This window comes from Xiphophorus hellerii, chromosome 1 (assembly GCF_003331165.1).
Source record: "Xiphophorus hellerii strain 12219 chromosome 1, Xiphophorus_hellerii-4.1, whole genome shotgun sequence".
In the NCBI taxonomy this organism is placed as follows: Eukaryota; Metazoa; Chordata; class Actinopteri; order Cyprinodontiformes; family Poeciliidae; genus Xiphophorus; species Xiphophorus hellerii.
The window spans coordinates 21,969,170-21,989,966 of record NC_045672.1 but is presented as its reverse complement, the minus strand read 5'-3'; the positions used below and the strand labels follow the sequence as shown (position 1 = coordinate 21,989,966).

General features: G+C 38.2%; 1 protein-coding gene across 1 annotated transcript in view; it reads right to left on the bottom strand.

The window, feature by feature from the left end:
• bmp7b (bone morphogenetic protein 7b) overlaps positions 1 to 20,367 on the bottom strand; it is a 33,889-nt gene extending 13,522 nt beyond the window's left edge. Inside the window, exon 1 of the mRNA XM_032564609.1 lies at positions 19,641 to 20,367. Within this exon, the coding sequence (XP_032420500.1) occupies positions 19,641 to 20,037 (397 nt within the window). The 5' untranslated portion in view covers positions 20,038 to 20,367. The remainder of the gene's footprint in view (positions 1 to 19,640) is intronic.
• Positions 20,368 to 20,797: the final 430 nt, after the last annotated feature.

Below are 20,797 nucleotides of genomic sequence, written 5' to 3'. Positions count from 1 at the left end.
TGGGAGATTCAAGGATTTCTCAAACATGTATAAATGAACCAAATCACCACTCCAGGTTCATTTTTGAGGTGGGTAAAGAGTGCTATGAAGATAAGATGGAAACAACAGTATCTGGTAATTCTCCCACTAAGACCAAGATATCAAAAACCATTACATTCACCATAAAGTACAATACAAACCAGCTGGATATAACAAATCTGTTCCATCATTGGTGTTTTTTATTTTTTCTTGTCCGTAAGCATGCAATTTAATGCAGTGACAGCTCAGGTTACCCCACGATATGCTGGTCTTATTTAACCGTCCCACAGTCTTAGCACAACACTCAGTGGGAACCAAGTGTTCCCACTGTCGGTGACCATGGGATGGGACAACCCCTCCCATGTTTATGAAACACAAATAAAAAACATTGTAAAAGCGCACTCAGTAGGTAAATAACTTGTTGGGTCTAAATGACCATCCACCCATCTCTTAAGACTGCAGGAGGGTTACGTAAATTTTTATTCTAAAGGTCTCTCAGTAGTCAGGCAGGGGTTATGTGGTTAAAGAGAATTAATTCATATTTCAACAAGGGGAATCTACAATTTCACATAGCTTGGTTTGGATACTTTTGTCCATAAATAAATGAAATCATCTTTTGAAAACTGCTTTCTCTTTGACTGAAATTATAATTTGTTTTTATCTGCTACATTTAAGTTTAAAGGGGAAAAACATTTAAAAATCTGTAAGGGGAAATAAATGAGAAAATGAGAAAAACAGAAAACCTTTAAAGCAGTTTACACAACTTCATTTGCTGCTCATTTTCATAAAGTTAAAATGAGCAGCAATGAAACCGTGTTGAAACCTTGTTGATATGTACAAAGTTTCATATCAACCCTGTTCTGAATTTCCAATATTCCTGCTTAAATCAATCGCTCCACGACATTCAGGATATTCTTCTAAGTAAAAACATTGAATTTTTGCATGCATGTGGTCTTTCTTTGAGGTGTATAACATTTTCCCCTTGGTGGATTTGAATGAATACATATCATGTTTAAGACAAGTGATGGGGGAATCACCTACACAACCGAAAAGGCATTTCAGGAAGATCCCAAACTGTAATGGAATATCTCCTTCAGGGTACAGATGTTGGCATTTTTAACTTGAAAGACAAACCCACTGCAGGGAAGTAGACATTAAGTAAACTTCCCCCCACTCACTGCATATTTTACATTTCACTGCTCCATGCCTTCTCATTCTTCATCTGCTCCTGTTACTCTTCCCACCTCATGTCTTCCAGTGCAGGTGCACTGCCCTCTGTTTAGAAAGCCAGACCTGTTTTCCAGCTTACTGAGCAGCCTCCCATATTTTTTACAGCGAATTCCTTTATTTTTATTTTTCATTTCTGCCCATAAAAACAGCTGGACACTGCTGTAAAACTCACAAAATAACTGTTTGTCTCATTTCCGCCCTTTAATGTATGGATTTTATCAGCACAATTGAAGGACAATAAAGACTCGGCTTGCCATTTCATTCTCCTACAGGCCATTGAGGGAGTATGGCAGTCATTAGATGAGAGGAAGAGGCAAGGTTAAAGCTAAGTGGGTGCATTTATGATTTCCTGTTGAAGGAAGTGAGTAGCCATCACCCCACCTGTGTCACACACACCAAAAATCTGGCGAACACACCCTATGATGCCATGTGAGCTCCTTGCTCTGAGTCGTGCACATTTAATTCAGCTGCATCTCTTCCAGTCACAAACTCTCAGCGTCTGTAAAGTGACGGGTCCTGTGCGTCACTGTACACAAACACAATCATTATGGCTTTCTGTAATCCATAATTAGAGACACGACAACAGACACATGCAAAGAGAAAAGCGAGCTTACACAGTGAGCTGGCCACACACGTGCAAATCAGCAAACTCAGACAAAGTGAGATGGCAAAGTCTGCTCCATCCTCCTAGAGTTTATCATGCACCTGGTAACCATGAGGGGGACTGCTGAAAGAGCTCTGTGTTAATCTCCATTCATGGTTAGAGCGTCCTTTCAGGAATTCTGCTTACTTGAAAATTATCATTGGGACCTAAAATGCTAATATCCTCACTGTCCAAAGTGAGATTTTTCTCTCCTCTTTTTCTCAAATGAGAAAATGAAGACTTTGTTTAACTTACAAAATGTCACGTGCATTCAAGTTTACTATAAGAATGAGTTAACTTTATTTTTCAAAGTTTGTTTTTTTTTCAATAAAAAATGGACTTGTTTCTGTATTAATGGTGCAAACTTTAAGCCAAACGAACAAGTGAAAGATAATGATTTTGGAACATTATTTTCAGGTGTTTGATATGTTTTGATCATTTCTTTGATGTTTGTTTAAGTTTGAAAGGTCTTGCCATATTGAGTTAATTTATCTATTATTGTTAGTAAGGTGTTGCCATACAGGCTCATTTCTTTAGGTTTCTTACTTATTTTTGTGTTGTGTTTTCTGTGTATTTTAGTTTATAGTCTAAGATTAATGTTAGACTTTTTTCCACTGTAGATGTGTAGTTTTCTTTGTGTCTAGTTAACATCCCTTTGTGTTAATTATACCATTCCTCTGCCTCGCTGTTTTTCTGTCCTCTGCAGCTGTTCCAAATCACCTGCTTAACTCACTTGCATTCATTGCCATTCTCCAGCCTTTCCTCTGTACCGTTACGCTGCCAGTGCTCCATATAATATGCTTCCTGTGAGTTTTCTACTTATTTTATAATTAAATTAGTGTGCTCTTTTCCATAGTTAGTTTCTGCACTTAAAGCATTACGGATCTATGGCATTAGATACATACATTTTTACCATTAAGTACCTAAATTTGTATATAATTGAAACAGTAACACCCATATTGTCCACTGTGTTTTCCAGAGCAGTTTTGGATAAGGTGTTAAAGTTTTGACATTTACAAACAATCCAAATCAACTAATATGCTCTTAAAAAACAAAAAAAATTAAATGTTAAAAATGAAAAAAAGAAAAGTCTTTTTCTGTTTTTTATTTTACTGTATATCACATAGCTGCACACAAGAGCTTCTCTTTTGCTGGGTGAGATGGAGAACAGACCCAAAGGATTCATTTGGAGCTTATTTGATAACAAAATATTACCAACTGCTCTGTCTGCACAACCTTGTAGAGTCTTAGGGGCACAGAGGGACATGCTTCAACTGAAGTGAGCAACTGGTGATTCAAAAAGATCCAAATGAATGATCTGATTCAAAGAAATCAGATAACATCTGAATGTATTTTTTTCTGATGGCAAAAAAACTGCAAAGCAAAGCACAATATTTGTCTAAAGATATCTAGTTCTAGTCTTGGGCAAGAAAAAATGCATCTTTACCTAAAAACAACAGACCTTAAAAATCCACACCTGTTAAGTGTATTCATAATCATTGTCTGATGGGATGTTAACCTCTGAATGAATCTGATCCAAATCTTATCCTGTCATTCCTGCCAGGTATATTTTCCCAGATAAAATGAGTTACCTCAGGGTAGCTTCTGAAAGAGAAATAAATCTATAAGTAAGCCAGACTTTAAAAGAGCTTTTTGAAGTAATGGATTTCCGAGATCTGATTTCCTTCCTTCAAACAGCCAATAATCCTGCCTAAAAGATGTGTAAAAGTAAAAATGTTGTGTGAGTAAAAATAAAAGATAAAGTCAGAACTTGAGGCAACTTGTTATTAGGTATGTGCCAGCATGAGATATAATAACCTAAAGCAAAAATAAAGTAGTTTCTCTCTATCACTATATTAACAAAGATGTATAAAGGTTGCATATGAGTTTATATGATTGCTTTTACTGTTTTTTCTTAAATAGTGCAAACATAGTGTAAATGATGGGAGGCGCTCCTTTTGTTTGATGTTCTTCACCAAAAACATTTCCAGCCGTCCACTTTGTCTTTGTTGTAAGTATTTCAGCCAGCTGACAGGTAGGTGAAGGGGAGTCATCAGAATATGAGGTTAACAGCCTACTGACACCTACTTATACCTTATTATTATGAGTTTCATTCTCATTTCGTCAACACACCTTCAGTTTAGTTTGAAAACTTCTCAATGATTAGACAGAGATAGTACCCATATTTTTTTCTACATACTTTAAATTAAAGGCATCCAAGAAAGATTTTACTACTTCGTTTAAGATTAAATATCTACTGATATTTCCTGCAGCAGATTTGTGCATTACACATCACAAGTTTAAATCATGAATGCTTTCTTGTTCTTATATATTCACTTGCTTGGTAGCTCTCTGTGTCTATTTTCTGTAAATGGTAAAGCAAATGGTACTGCATTATAAAATCATATCCCCTTTAACATTTTAGTTAAAGTTGTCTCCAAAGGTAAATCAGCTGAAATATGGGTCTGACTCTTTGTTACCCTTTCTCTGTTCTGGTGATTTATTCACTTTGCTGCAAACACATCATGATCTGACATGTCTTCCATAGGTAAGGGAAGTTTTACTATTGACAACTTCAAAGAACAAAACTTCAAAAACTCCAAACTATTCCTTTAAGAACAAAGTCCGGCTGATGATAAAGAGGCTGATTTTTCTTTTTTTCTGTCTACCCTCCTCTCCCCCCTTTCCTTCTTCTTCCCCACATCCTTTCTCCACCTCTCCTGCTATCATGTGAACCTAAGACACTTCTACAACACCTCAGGCTCCGGAGCGACAGCAGACATATCTGACGGCTCACATTAGCACAAGTGTCTGTCGGGCACCCTCACACCCCTCAGTCCTATTTGCACTCTTCCGCTCCTCGCCGGGAGGGGATCTCACCCTCGGCACCCCTCTCACTTTTCTCAACTGTCGACTTAAGCTTTGCTTCCCTCAATTCCAAGAGTTCATTGCCACAACATCACCCTAGAGAGCTACACTAATAAGGACACCTGTTAACTAAAATCCCAAAAGGAACTGGATCATTCCACAAATTGAGTATGAGGCTTATAAACGGGAGAATATGCCAGGAACTCTGTATTTTTATTCTGTATTTTAAACTGCACTCCCAAAACACGTCAAAGTTTCCACACTCTAAAAGGAGACCAGCAAAGAAAAACAGTAAAAGGAAGGGGCAGACATTTTTTTATGATGTTTGTCCTATAAACAATAAAGACAGTTCGAACTCCTGGGCTGGATTGAGTACCCACAAAAGGGCGATTAGCACATTAGGAAACATCCTGTTCACTAGCAAGTGCTAATGACATCATACCAGCATGATGTATTTGCACCATAGGCTGTGACAGATCCGAGGGTCAAGAGAGTTTAATACTATAACTTACTCACACTTAGTGACCATTAACTTACCTCCGAGGCTGTTTTCAGAGTGTGTCTGCGTGTACAGTCACTAATGCATGCCTACGAGTCTAACTGGAAGCAAAGAAAGTAACCACAGGAAGAAAAGCCTTTACATTGAAGACCTGCGGTCAGGCCAAACTTTTCCGGCTTTGCTGACCTCTTTACCCTCCTTCTCACAGCAGACATCAAAATTGCTTGCCCTCTACACCCATAAACTCCTGTGCTTGGTTCCACCTCATGCTTCACTGGGCACTCTGGACCACAGATTTATACAGGATATATAAACAACCTGGAGCTCTTAGTAATGCATTTTACTGAAAAAAGAATCTCAAAGTGGTACTTTTTTTCTCATTTACTTCAGCTATGTTATGGGTTCTTTACTTAAATGAATAGTTTGACTTTTTGCTGAAATTTCACTATCGGATGGGGAGGCAGAGAAGAAAATCAAAACCAGTCTTTTTACTAGTTATACATACAGTACAGACCAAAAGTTTGGACACACTTTCTCATTGAATTCAATGAGAAAGTGTGTCCAAACTTTTGGTCTGAACTGAGTACAGACCAAAAGTTTGGACACACAGTTGTGTCCAAACGTTTGGTCTGTACTGTACATTAACCTAACAATCTTTAAAATAGATAATCTAAACCATTCTGTGGTCATGTGCAGGTACATAAGTAAAATAGAATATGTGTTCTAATCAGATTAAAAGCACTGTTTGGAAATAACAACTTTACAGCAGATAGTTATCATTATACATTATCCCCACATCTCTGTATTAAACATTTATTTCTAGTGGTCTGATAAAATACTCATTTCTTGTATCATGTTTTCATTAACTTCACATGGAATGTTATAATTAAGACATAAAAGCTTGAAAACATCCGATTCTAACTAAATTAATTTAAATACTGTGCTTCACTTTGTGAAATGAGTTGCTAAAATAAATGCACTTTTGAATAATTAACTTTTTAATTGCACCTGTAAAGGCATTGTCCTTTTAGAGGGTGAACCTATATTTAGTTTCATCCACCTTCCCATCCATTCTGGCTATTTTCCCTGTCTCTACTGAAAGAAGGCATCCCCTCAGCATGATGCTGCCACCACGGTGGGTGGCGAGAACTGTTCAATGTGATGTACAGTGTCAGTGTTCCTCCACACAGAACTTTACATGTAGGCCAAAAGCTTTAATTTTGGTTTGATCTGACCAGCGCATCTTGATCCACAAGTTTTCTTTGCTGCCTAAGTCTGGCCTTTTTATAACTTTTTTTCCCCTGACAATGGCTATCATAAAAACATTTATAGTAAAGTTTGTGGTTGCAACTTGACAATATGTAAAAAAATAAGATCAAGGTGTGAAAATACTTTTGGATGGCGTTGTACTAAAATTTGAATCAAAAGTTTTGAAATGCATCAGGGCAAGGGATTAGCGTTTGAAATCATTTTATTTAATTATTATTGTTTATAATTTTTTGTTAATGTGGATTAAATCTAGAACAGTTAAAAACCTCAGCCAAGTTCTCTCTAAAGCAACTATTTGCATTTTGTAAACACAATCAGGAAGCGGTAAATGTGAGTCATATGAAAAAAATTGGCTATTGCCGTGCAAGTGGCATTTCAAAATAAATGTAATTTAGCCTTAACCAAGATGTTTTCTACCACTAAGGATACCTTATTATTGCCTAAAGTTAAATTGAGAATAACAAGCATATTAAAACTGTTTTCTCACACGACTGCCAACACACTACTTGTAAGGGGAAAAAAAAGCTATCTGTGTAAAAGCTGACTTTTAGTTCTCAAAGATGCATACAAACAACAACAACATTAACGGTCACAAAAATGTAAAGATTCCTGCAAATCTAACCACAGAATGGTGAATTTATTCAAAATAAATACCTATTACTTGGCAGTAATGCGCTACAAATACAAATTTTCCTTTTATGAAAAGCTGATGATGCTTTTCATGAAATCATCAACATTCTTATATGTAATAAAGCTTTTTCTAATGGTGTGAATGCAAACAAATAAACATGAAACTATAATTTTTTCATACAGGATAACGTAGTTATACTTGTACCTTTCTTTTTCAAAGATTAGGAGGATGATCTTAGGAACTGACTTTTTATTTTGAATAACAGCATATTAAGTTTTTGAATGATCTCATCTCAGATGAAGGTCAAAAATATGATTTAATTTTAGAATGATCTGGAAATTATTTTGAGTTTAATAATTCTATATCCGAATCTATAGCCCTATCATTTATGGGACAATTTTTATTGAAGATATGTTCAGGGGTAGAAAGAGTGTTCTATGCACTGATGAGTTACTAGAATGTAACCATGTTAATCTTTATTTTATTCTAAAAATAAATAAATAAAACCATGCCTTATGTAGTGCTGTTTATCATTTTAGCAACCATAGTTTCTTCCTTGGATAGTTGTAGCTAAACCAGAACAGAGATACTGTATCTCTCTGTGAAATTTTTGTTGACAAAGTGAAAGTTGTAAATATGAATTTTGGAGTTCACTTTCTATTCAGATTCCTCAGCCATCTTCTCCTTGGTTTGTCAGCTCTCGTCGATGAAAACTGAACCCTGAGCGCAATTCCATTTCACTTTGGGTGCATGATCCACACACACACACTTGTATAAGAAACTACTTAGTATTTGCTCAGTGATAAGTGAAGTCGCAAGAAACACAACAGGTACTGGAGCTTTGTTGGAAAATATTTTCCTAAGTCAGAGAAAACTGCAAGAAATTGCAAAACTAATTGTGTATAGAATTAGCTACTAAAACAAATTGATTTAATGTAACTCTGGCTATATTACCAGAGGTTTTTTTATAGAATAATCTATTCCTACAGAAATATCACCAAGATTAAGGTGGAGAATGAATAAATCAACATGTCGCATTTTCAGCTATTGAGAATTTAACTCTGCGGTTTCTGAAAGTTTCACTTTTCTCATACATCAAAAAATAAGAATCCATAAAGGGTCACTCTTTCATTTAGATCTCTTCTTAGAAGAAATATGCCTACTAATAAAAACATAAAGACTCAATACTTATGCAGGCATTGTTCAAAAATATGTAAAAATGCTGTTAAAGTGTCTATGATCTGCACTAAAAACTAAAATTAAAACAACTTTACTTTTCAAGACTTAGAATAAACGATCTACAAAAGAAGAAAAGATTTATTTGTACAACTAAATGTAGGGGTGCGTGTGTGTGTGTTTTTGAAAGGTGTGAGACTAAATGATGAAAACTGAAGAAATTAATTTTAGTAAAAATAATTTAGTTATTTTGAGAAAATTTGCATTTAAAATAAAATTACAAAAATATTCCTCTTTCCTTTGTTGATCCCCATTTTGAATCATTTTTAGACATATGTAGCTCCCTCACACTGATCTATTCTGGGTGAGGGTGAACAACACAATGCTGCTTGGCTAAAAAGGCTTTAGATTAGTGAGATTGGCAACAACATAACTACATTTTCATCAGTCTTCATTCTGTTGTGCGATATAATGAGCTGCACAGCAGGAGTGTAGCGAAAAAGAGCTTTTGGTGCCAAGCAGCAAGGCATCTCCAAGCACTAATACCACTTTAACCATCTGCACTTCCTCCCGGATAAAACAACTCAGAGTCACCATACCGCAGCCATTCAGTTTTACCCCACTCACCCCCCTCTTCTCCTCATCCCCTTGTTTTTATGTTCTTTAATTTAGAGGCCACAGGAACCACACCCTGCTCATTGAGCCAAGCCAGCTCCTATTATAGACCTCAGGAAAGCTCACATGTCGTGCGCTCGTTGGCAGGAGGGGAAACATTTTAAGATTTTCCTCTGCATCCCAGTGCTGCACCTTGTACGCACATGATTGGCACTTTGATTTTATCAGCTTGTTGTTTATTTTGGTTCTCACAGCCTATTAACTTTGGTTTTTCACTAATAAATATCTCCAGAGGAAATAGATGGAAAAGGCAGCTGCTCATTTTTCCTGCGCAAATAGAGACGAGTTACAGCCAATTCGTATATCATCCTGACACAAATGCAGTGTTTCATCACTTGTCATAAAACCGCTTGTACGCGGCCATTGCTTGACTTTTGCCGGCTTTTATTTAAATGTTGGAGCCTTCTGAGAACTCTGGTCAGCATTATAGGCTTCCGCTAACGCAATTTTCTGTTTGGAGACCTAACACACATTTCATAGTGCAGCTGGTGGCTGGGCAGGATAGGTGGCTCGAAATAGGGTTTTACTGTGTTGAACAGTCATAACTGCTCTGTTCACAAGCCTTCGCAACCCCACATCCAAGATGCAGGCGCTATGTGAAGGTACTAACACAAAATAACGTCCCTTGCACCTTGATGCTTTATTTAACACTTAACTATCACAAAATTCAATGTATTTTATTAGGATGTCTATGAGCTACTACGGGGTATTTGAAACCACCAAAGTGTTTCACAGAGCATAAAGTCACCAGCAACCTAAATAGTAAATGTCAATTACAATATGACAACAAAATGATTAAACAGAACCAGTTGAAATGTGGAGACAAAAATGAAATACGTATGACAATTAGTACAATGGAAGGTGGAATATTATGTTCAACTGGAACCAGTAGTCAATTTTTCAAACAGTCCCATAATAATCAGTTAGTAACTCTAAAAGACAATGGCCTGTTGCTGCACAGGTGAGGCACCACCAATCAGAGAGTTCTGTCACCTTAATTTTCAGCTCTATCAGAACGAATCAAGCACAAGTGTGGAAAAGTTCTTTGATTTCCACTTAGTTGGTCTTCATTCAAGTCATAGTTCAGATTTGGGTTTGGAAAAATTTTTCAACAACAATAAACTGACTGTATTAGATCATAACCAAAATTTGCTTTCCTGAGCCAGTTAAAATGATAGATTTATTTAGAATAACACAGCAGCATATAAGTCTGAAGACGAAAGAAGATAACTAGGGCTGGACCTTTAACATCTTAATTACAGATTAAAAACAAATACCTAGCTAATATGTCTGTTCAGTGAATAATTTAACACAAAAATGTGGTTTGATTTGCTTATTTTTGTCGATATATAACGTCTGATTTAAAAAAAAACAATTGTGATTAATTCAATTAACTCGATTAAAAAATTTTAATCGAGGCTCACCACTAAAAAATAGCACATGGTTTTCAAAATTAAACCTAAAATTCTAAATGCATGATGTGCGTTTTGTCAATATTTTGTCAAACAATTTTTTGCTGCAAACATAGCTGTACGTTTTTTAGGGTTTGTATAAGAAAAAAAAATTATGGCTGATTTTTGGGGCAAAATATCTTAAGATCAGTCAGACTGGATGATTAACATTTACAGAAATTTTATTTACATTTTAGTTACATTACGTTTCAGGTATACTACCACATGAATGTGCTTGAAGCTCAGCTTTGATGTAGGGTCAATGTTGTGCTGAAAAGAAAACTCTTGCCCAGTCTCAAGTCTTTTGTAGCCATTAACAGATATTTTTCCCAGGTTTTCCCAGTTCTCACTTTTACATAACTGATTAGCTCCAACCAATTTTTCAGTCCCTCTTGAAGACTTTGACACAAAATGATACTGCCACTACCATGTTTCATCATGGGGGTGATATGCTCAGAGTGACGTTTGTTTTTTACCAAACATCCTTTGCATTTAAACAGTCTATCACATAAATGATATTGGGGTTTTTATATGTAACATAAAAAAATGCTAAAAAGGTCAATGAATACTTTTCAAGGCACTTTAAAGACATCAAAAAATTTATTCTCTTGGCATTTCCTCTTTTTTGTCTTCATCTACTGTTCCCACTTCATTCCTCCTGTCACCTCTGCCCTACCAGTGCCCCAGTGCCAAGCAAAGAGCGTTATATTTGTTATTGCAGCAGTGGAGCTATTGGTCCCAGGATCTCTGGCTGTGCTCTGGCCTACATCTGCCCTCTGAGCTTCACTGCTTGGTACCCGTCGTCAGAGGAGTGCAGGGGAGTCTTAGATACTGCTGTTCTCTGATAAGTCCTGGCCAAAGTAGCCCAGATGGTAAAATAAAAGGGACTATGTGGGTGGAATTAATATTTTTTCTAATATTAAGTGCATTACCTAGCTCTATTTTTTTCCCCACAAATAATTAGAGAGACAAATTATCTTGATTGTTGTGAGGGCTTGGGGCTACAGTTAGAGAAAATCAAGACTTAGAAAACAAGAGTGAGCTTAGTAGAAAAAAAAAACTCTGATGAGCCCAGCATTCCTGGCAGAGTAGCAGGTCATTCCATCATTGAAGCCGAGCAAGAACACCCGCTGCTTTGTACATCTGTGCTTTTTGACCACTGGCCACATTATCAAGTCCCACCCACAGCGTGTTTCATCATCTCTCCCAGCAAGTGCCTCAACTTGGCCAAGCACATTGAGGCTGTGTACCACCAGATGTCATTCTGGGTTGCCTGGGTTCAACAGGTGAGTTTGCAAAGTCATAAATGGAAAAATAAAAAGCGTGGTATTTCTGGTTAGCATGGTGTGGACTTTGTAAAGACGCCTGAAACTCATGCAGGTTGAGATTCTTTTGATTGTGTTTATCGGTACTCAGTGCCTAAAAAAGTATTCACACTGCTTCGAGTTTTTATCATGTTACAAATGCAACTTGATTGTGCTTTTGGGATTTTATGTAATAGTCCAACTCAAAGTAGTGGATAATTGTGAGGTTTAGGGGAAATGACACATAGTTTACTTTTTTTTTCCCTAAAGAAAAATCTAATAAGTTCAATGTGACATGTATTTGAATCCAGCCATAAAATCCACACAACCGAAACTACAATAGAGTTCACCTGTATAAACCTCAGAATACATTTAGGTGCTCTGTGAAAACCTCAGAGGTTTGTTAGAGAATAAACAGCATCAGAGAGACTAACGAACACATCAACCAGGTCTGGTTAGAGGGTTTGGAAAGGTTTAAAGCAGGATTAAGCAATATCCCAAGAATTGAGTCATTAGAATCTGGAAGAAAAAGCCACAATTGAAAAAAAAAGTAATTTTTAAAGTTTGCAACAAAACACACAGGGGACGCTGTTAGTATGCGGAAGAAGTTGTTCTGGTGAGACATGCATGTGATGGAAAGCCGACACTTGTCATTACCCACAAACCAGGTGGCACCATTATGCAGGGGGAGACAAAGTTTCATCGGAGAAAGAGAAGCGAGTCAGAGTGGATGAGAAGATGCCCTAAGAAGCTGAATACAGGACAGTCCTGGAAAAAAATGTCTAGAAGCTGCAAAAGACTTGAGGCAGAGGTGGCGCTTTACCTTAGCAGAGCAATGGCTCTAAGAATGCAGCCAGAGCTTCAATGGAATGGTTTGGTTCAAAGTTTACCCATAACTAAATATGACTGAAAATTTATGGAAAGTCCTTAAATTATGGATTACAGATATTATTTTTTGAAGAAGAATGGATATAGTCTTATAGTTCTGCATATACCAATTTGACAAAAAAACGGGGGGAAAAACCTGATAGCATACCCCAAGAGCATGCAGCTGTATATCCACAACAGACCTTGATACATTAAATCAAATCCTGTATGAGTAACTACCTGACGGGAAGACCGGGCTGTCTGTACCAGCTGCAGCATTTATCTGCTTCTGCACACTCCCTGTTCAGCAGCAATGAAAAACATGCCTTCAATAACACTAATTGGCTGCAGAGATGTTGCTTTTGACCACATAAAACTGAGCACACATTTCTCTGCACTTGTATACAGGCGTGCACATGCGTGTGTTTCGACTCCCCCGGGAACGCACACTCAAATGACTACATAATTCTGGAAGAGGACAAAAGGCAAACAAACCCTGTTAAGGACAGGTCCATGCACAGAGTTTAAAAACGTGGCCTTCAGCACACATTGATTTTTTTCTATTGTCCACATGTGAAAGACTGCATCAGACATATTTTGAGAAACCTTTTTGGTTTAGAGTCAGAAAGACAATGATCTATCCGCTTTTAAACAAGCCGACGACAATAGATAGCATGATTTAAGGAAATAAAACTCTCTTTTTTTTGTTTGAATTTAAGAGGTTTGTTTGAAGAGGTACTGAGAAAAAGAGGTACAAACAGTCAGAAAAAGTGTGTGTTTATGAGCTTATGTGTGTGAGAAGAGAGGTGGGGAGTGGAAAAACATACAAAAGAACTCGAGAAAGTGTTGAAATGTTTTATGTCTGGAAGCACAGGAGGTGTAAACCTTTGGAGGTGAAGGCTAGATTGGGAGGTTGAAGACTAAACCCCAGAAAACACTGCAGGGACCATATGATAACTAACTAATTAAAACTCAGAGGCCGGCACCGCCAATCAATGCAGCTCATTCAGGAGGATATAAGATGGGGATATCTGGTGTCAGATTGTTGGGGGGGGGGGGGGGGGGGGGGTGAAAACAGCCAGGACACTGGGCCAGACGTGCTGGTGGAGGGTGAGTCGAGGGGACTTGTTGGACTTTGAAAAGATAAAGTTTCTCTGCACAGCTGCTTTGGCCCACAGACAGAGAGAGACATCTGTATTAACCTCAGCACCACAGGCAGCACTGTTGAGAGGAATGCAAGGCAGAACAGAGAGAAGGGTGGGGAGAGGATGAAGGAGAGATATGAGTTTGCTGCTAAAAATTATATTGAAGCTCTTCACGGAAAAAAAAAAAAAAGATTAGAGCCTGATTAACTGTGAAACAAGAGCCGAGCTCCTCTGATGTTACAACAGAATGACACAACTGCTTCTGAGTTTGTAGTAAGAAAGAGAGCTGGTGACAGAGTTCTGTCCGAAAGCCAAAGCCTCTAAATTTTTAAACTAATTTATCAGTTTGACATTTCTTCCTTCCTGCTGTTCACAATGTTGCCTGTAAGCCACAAAATAACACTGAAGGAACTTGAAGAGATGGGTGCAGTAAACGGGCGAGGGCCAGGTGGTGCCCGATCAGGTCACAAAGGTAACACAGAGAACCTCTGCCTCCTCTCATTACTTGGTTTGCACATAAGCATGACTTTAGCATGCCTTGGTTCTGTGAAAGTGGAACTGGAAACATGATAAGTTTGAGTCAACACGAGTAGTGGAGCAATGAGTGTGGAAAAAATTCCAGCGGAACTTAATTTGTTTACTGTTTTTCAACCTGAGAGATGAATCCCATCTGGTGCAGATTAACAGCAGCAGAACACTGAACAATTAAAATGCTCTCTAGTAGCACATTTCCCAGTGGTTTGATATTTGTTTTCGTTTTTACATGTTTTTCCTCTGCAGCCGCAACAACAGTCTCAGTCCAGACAGAATGACATTTCTGGATGAGTCAATGAACACAAGTTAATACCCCATAGCCTTTGTCACATTTTGAAACATAAAACTCAAACTTCAAATATATTTAATGGTGTGGAATTGATACGTGATTTTAAATTGCTTACAATTAAAAAGTGACATGTGCATTTGGATTCAGACCTTTTGCTCTAAATCCCACTGGAACAAATAGGAAGGCACCTAATTAGCACAATTCAATATTTGTGATTTAATCTCAGTACAGATCCAGCTTTCTATATGAAGGTCTCAGTGGTTTATTGGTGAACATTAAAATAGAATCATGAAGACCAAGGAACACAGCAAGTGTAAAGCAGAGGCTACAGCACAATAAGCTTTGAAAATCCCAGTCAATAATGGAAAGTATATAACAGAACCAGAAATCTAATAAGACATAATTTACCACCTAAACTGTCAGGCCGGGCAAAGAAGACATGAACCAGAGAAGCAGCTAAGATGTCTATGGTTACTCTGCAGGTTCGGTAAACCTCTGCTGCTCTGGTGGGAGAAACTGTCAGCAGGACAACTATTACATGCTACAGGTCTATCCTGTACGGAAAAGAGGCGTGAATAAAGCTGTTGTTGAAAGGAATCAAAAAGAAGTCATATATGCAGCTTTTAATATGCCATGTATGTGGATCTTATTAGATAAGAGCAAAAATGTATCTTTTTGGCCTACATGTACAATGCTTCGTATGACCAAAAACTAGTACACATTGATCGCAATACACCATCCACACCATGAAATAATGGTGGTGGCTGAATCATGCTGCGGGTAAGCTGTCTCTCTTTTCTATTTTTTTTTTTTAGCAGGGATAGAAAAACAAGTTCAAGATGATAGGCTAATGGAGTCAAGCACAAGTCAAAACCTGAAAAAACCCCTTTAGAGGCTGCAGAAATTTTGAGACCAGACATGGAGGTTCACCACCTCAGCAGGAAGGTGGTGAGAATCAGTAGCTACAAAGCTACCAATTCTCTGTAGCTCTGGCTGCAGAGTTACAGAGTTTAGATCAAAGCATATTCATATGTTAGAATTACCCATTTAAAATCCAGATCTAAATCTAACTGAGAGCCACCAACAAGACTGGAGAGCTGATGTTCAAAGATGCTCTCTCCTTTTAATCTGGATTAAACTGAGCCATTTTCCAAAGATAAATATGCAAACAGAGGTCAACCCCAAGACATGTAAAGCTGATAGAGATTTAGCAGCTGAAATTCAAATCACAAATGGATGACACACTTTTATTTTGCTATTACTTTGGACTACTTTGTATTGATCTATCTCAGCAGCTAATAAAAAATGGGAGAAGGGGTGTAAATACTTTTGCAAGGTATAATCTCTCCTATAAACACACTAATGCCGATAAACTGGATAAGAGCCTACATCCAGCGTTAAGGCTCAACATAAAGCAGAATTTATATAAGGAAATACAATCTATCATCAAATAAACCTATATGGTTATTGTAATATTTTCTTACTACATAAAGACAAAACAAGAATAAATGAATTTAAGAGAAATAAAGAAAGTGAACCCAAACATATATTTTGAAAAATTACCATACGCTGTGTGGGTCTGGAGACCAACCAATATGAGTAGCACTAGCATACCCACCCTCAAATTATATGATATAAATATTTTTGTGCTGCAATGTGTTTGTTTTGCTGTGAAGAGATCCAATGCCAAAAATGTAATTTTAGGAAACATCAAATCATAAAGCTTTAACTCTGTAAGTTGGAGCCTTGGAGCTTGAGGCTGTGAGAGTTTGGATAATTCTGAATATGTTAAAAAAAATAATAATTCGTTGCATTTTTAAAAAAAATTTTTTTTGAGGATAGCATACAGGGTGAAAGGTCTCGCCTTCATCTTCAATCAAATAACAGACATACTGGGACATCCTGGCTGTGTTAGATCTCTGACTTGCTGCAAAGTTGTGTCATTCCAACTTTCGGTCACATCTATAGTCCATGTGGGGTTGCATGAGAAGAGGGAAAACAAGGAAGCTGTGACTAACATACCTCGTGATAACATCTTACTGTAAAGGGTCTGATCCCCACTCCCTCCCTCACACACACCCCCACATGCACACGTGCAGACACAGGTGATGAGTCTGCTGCTCTTTTAGTCATCCGGTATGCAAACAACAAAGGTTCAATAGCAAGTTTCCTCTGATTAAAAAGATCTAAATGGGTTATGCAAGTTAGGCTGAGTGATAGTTTTTACTCCAATGGGACGAGAAGGATTGGTGTGCATCAGTTCAACATAAGCTGAACTTTACAGGCCAAAGCTGTTGCCAAAAGCCACAGAAGTCGCGGTTTGTTAAGGAGGAAATGCTTTAGCAGACAATGGCCGAGGGCTAATGCTGCCAGAGACCAAAAGCACCACCGTAAATAATCACTACAGGTAGACAGACAGTATCATTTTGTGTGGTCAGCTTCAGAGTTTTGCATGTTGTGTTAAGTTGCTGCATGATCGTGTCTGGCTCACACCCAGTGCCTGGGTGACCTGTGTTTGCATGTAGCAGTGTGAATTCTGAATGCATGCTGTAAGTCATTTACACAGCTGGGCTTTTAAACTCCAGTGACTCAATACAGGACGTCCCTGGCCTGGGGTCTGTCCCAAAAAACCCACACACACCCTCAGCTGGCTCCTCTGGATTCACAACAGAGCTCCAAGAAGCAAAAACAAAGCGGCTTGAGAAGGATTAGCCAAAAAATTCATATTAAGTCATTTGGTGGCTCCTTCAGCGAATCACTCTACGACTTATATATGGACTTTAACAAAGACGGAGGTCAGTGTCTGAAAATGGGCCTTTGCTGCAACCAGGGTGCAAAGTCTGACTTATATGTGTTGGCTTTACAGATGCAGAGTCATGCAGCAGTTTGAGGAGTGTTTTTTGAAATAAAACTGTGCCTGTTTAGCTCTCAAGACAACCCAAATGAGAAAATAAAAGCCACAAAGTGCAAATGTGGAAAAGAAGGAATTTAGAGAGGAAACAGAGTCAGTTTAATTGCCATCACTTTCTTCTCTCTCTCCTTCTCCCTTTACTTTTTCCTCCTTCTCTCAAGTGAAAGGTAATGAAGCAATGAAATAAAGGTCTTCCACAAATGTTTAATGATAAAAACACAAAATTTTGCAAAAAAACAAAACAAAAAGAAAACACTGATATTTGCAGCATGTGACAGAATGTAATCACAAATACCCTCTTTGTGTTTAAATGAGAGACATGAACATGTGCCTTAAAGGCTCCATCTGACCAAAGGTCATTTAAAATGAGATTATCTGCAAGATATAAAAACAGAAGTGTGACTTTCCTTCTGCTACTTTTTAACATATATTCAATAAAACAGTTTCCCCTTTTTCTGGTGGAAGCCATCTTTCAGAAGCCCTAAGAGTTGGTTTATCTCTTGTCTTTTTGGCTCCAAAGCCCTCCGCTACCCCTTGAGGCTGCTGCAGCCTTGCTTCTTGACTTTGTAAGTCTATGTGGTCAAATCCATCTGTGCTGCAGCCTGTTGAAAATAGTCACAATACATCAGCTCCCACAGTAATTACACATTGCAGTGAAGGGAGCCAGTGTCACCTCCCTCTTTCTTGCCAAGATACTTACACAATAGTCTTTCCAGGATTGAAAGCAAGTAGGGATATATTTTCATATATATATATATATATATTTGGAAGTGCTATGAGGACCTGACTAAAGCTACCTACACATCACCCTGAAGGCATTATCCCCACTGTGAGACATGATACTGGCAGCATCATGCTGTGGGGATGATTTTCTTGATCACAGACAGTAAAGTTAGAGCTTACAGGTAGATAGGTGGAGGTAAATAAAGGGAAATCCTGAAATAAAATCTGTTAAAGGCAGCAAAATACTTGAGAATGGAGCAGATATCTTAAATCTTCAAGCAGAACAATAGAACATATACAATAGAACATGTTAGATCAGTACATAATGAGGTGTTAAAATGGACCAGTCAAAGCCCAGATATCTGTGGTAAAACATGAAAAGATGTTTACAGATGCCCCACTTAGAATCTGAGGAGGAATGAGCAACAGTTTCAATCAGATGTGCTCCAGACTGACAACCGTTGCAGCTAAAGGTGGTTCAACAAATTATTAACTCAGAGGACCCGGACACAATGCACGCCATATTTCACTGATTTTTATTTGTAATATTTCAAAAACCTATTAATTTTTTTTCCACAATTATTCACTACATTGTGTATCCCCATGCAATAAAATCTCATTGAAATAAATTGTAGTTCATGCCTGAACGGGGCAATACGAGGTAAAGCACTGCATCTAAAAAAAACCCCAACTAATTACCGATGTGAAGTGCATGCTACAAAGTCACAACTCATTCATTTGCAAACAAATCTGATTAAACTAAGCAGCTGAAATCGCTGCTGACTGGCATTATTCTGATATCTCCGTTTCTGCAGGGATGTCTCCAGATTAGAGTGAAAGGGGGACCTGGTGGTGCACTTTGAACCCATTCCTCTGTTGACTCATTCTTCAGATAAGGCCTGGCTGACATATTAGCTGCGAGCTGCTCCCTCATCCGCAACTAAAGCACCTGAAAATTATAGTTCCTCTCAGCTGTTTAACAAAGGGGTTCAGTGGAATTTGACTCTCCTGGTATTAGCTGGGAAACTGCGCTTTAGTTTTATAAACACAGTTATTGTGCGCGCGCGCACAGGTGTTGCAACAGAAGAGTTCATAAGCTGTTCTTACAGAAGATAGGCTATGGCATGAAAAATGACCCTAATCCAGTTCTCACATATTTCAATCTAAATGAAAAGCAGACGCAACTTGGAAAAAAGAAAAAAAGGAAAAAAAATTATATAAAAAAATTATATATATATATATATTATATATATATATATATATATATATATATATATATATATATATATATATATATATATATATATATATATATATATATATATATATATATATATATATATATATAGTTTTTTCTTGTGGAAGGAAGAAAAGAGGCTGATGAAGACTTGAATAAATAAAGCTTACCTAAATTCACAAAACTCATGACCATGTCAGCGTCATTCAAGAAGTTATCTTGCAGGCTGGCAATCGGTGGGCCTTGTGTCGTGAAAATGGGTTTGTAAGGGTAAGAGTATCTCGTCTCGTCCCCATCCGTGGACATGGCGTTGTACAGGTCCAGCATGAACATCGGGGCAGCGTTGTGCTTCCCGTGGAGGTGAGGTCGCGGCCGGTGCGGCAGCCCCAAGATCGACAGGATCTCCCGCTGCATCTCCTTGCGCTCCTGACTCTTCAGCCGGCGGTGAATAAAACTTGAGTGGAACTCATTGTCCAAGGTGAAGTTCGTAAAGGTTATATCCGCCAGCACGCAGTAGCTCCACAGCAAGAGCAAAACGGGCGCACGCCTGTCCAGAATATGTGCCATTGCGCCTCTCCGTGCGTAATTGCGCCAATATCGGGTCGCCGAAACTCAGAAGAAAATATATGGAACTCTTAACAGCAAAGCAGCTCTGTAATCAATATCCAAAAATCACTTACGGGCCCTCATGTTGAGGGGAACCCTTCTAAGTGATTCATCAAGTCAGCGGAAAAGTCCTTTAATAAATCACTTTTCTGGATGGATTGAAGTAGCGTGTGCCTCGATCCTCATTCAAATCCTTGTGGTCAAAAGTTACCAACTGCGGTGCAGCATGCAACTGCGAAGAGGAGACTGCGAGCGCATGCATTTCACTAAACAAGTTGTAAGGAGGCGCTGAGCGCTGGGAGGAGTGCGAGAAGGAGGGAAAGAGGGACGAAGAGGGCTCATATGCTCTCACTCTCTCTCTGAAAGGAGAGCGACTTTTGCCTTGTTGCCAGTTGGAAAAGGTCTCCAAGCGACACGTGCAAAATACAAAACGAAGTGAATATGGGATGTGTATTATGGTGCTTCAGTATGAGTTGTTGCACTTAAATTCCTTTCGTTTGCGAGGATTCACTGGCAGCAATAAAACTGGTGATTTCAGTTAAGGTTTAGAAACACACATCATTGAAAAGAGTAATAATTTTTCGTCCGGGATTACTTCGATACCGTGGGAGCCGTTGCAACATGCAGTTGCTGCGCTGCCTAATCTGCAGGTGCACTGTCTGAATACAAGGGGTCATGTGGGTCTGAGCCCAGGCTTTATAGTCTGTTGTTCTTTGATGTC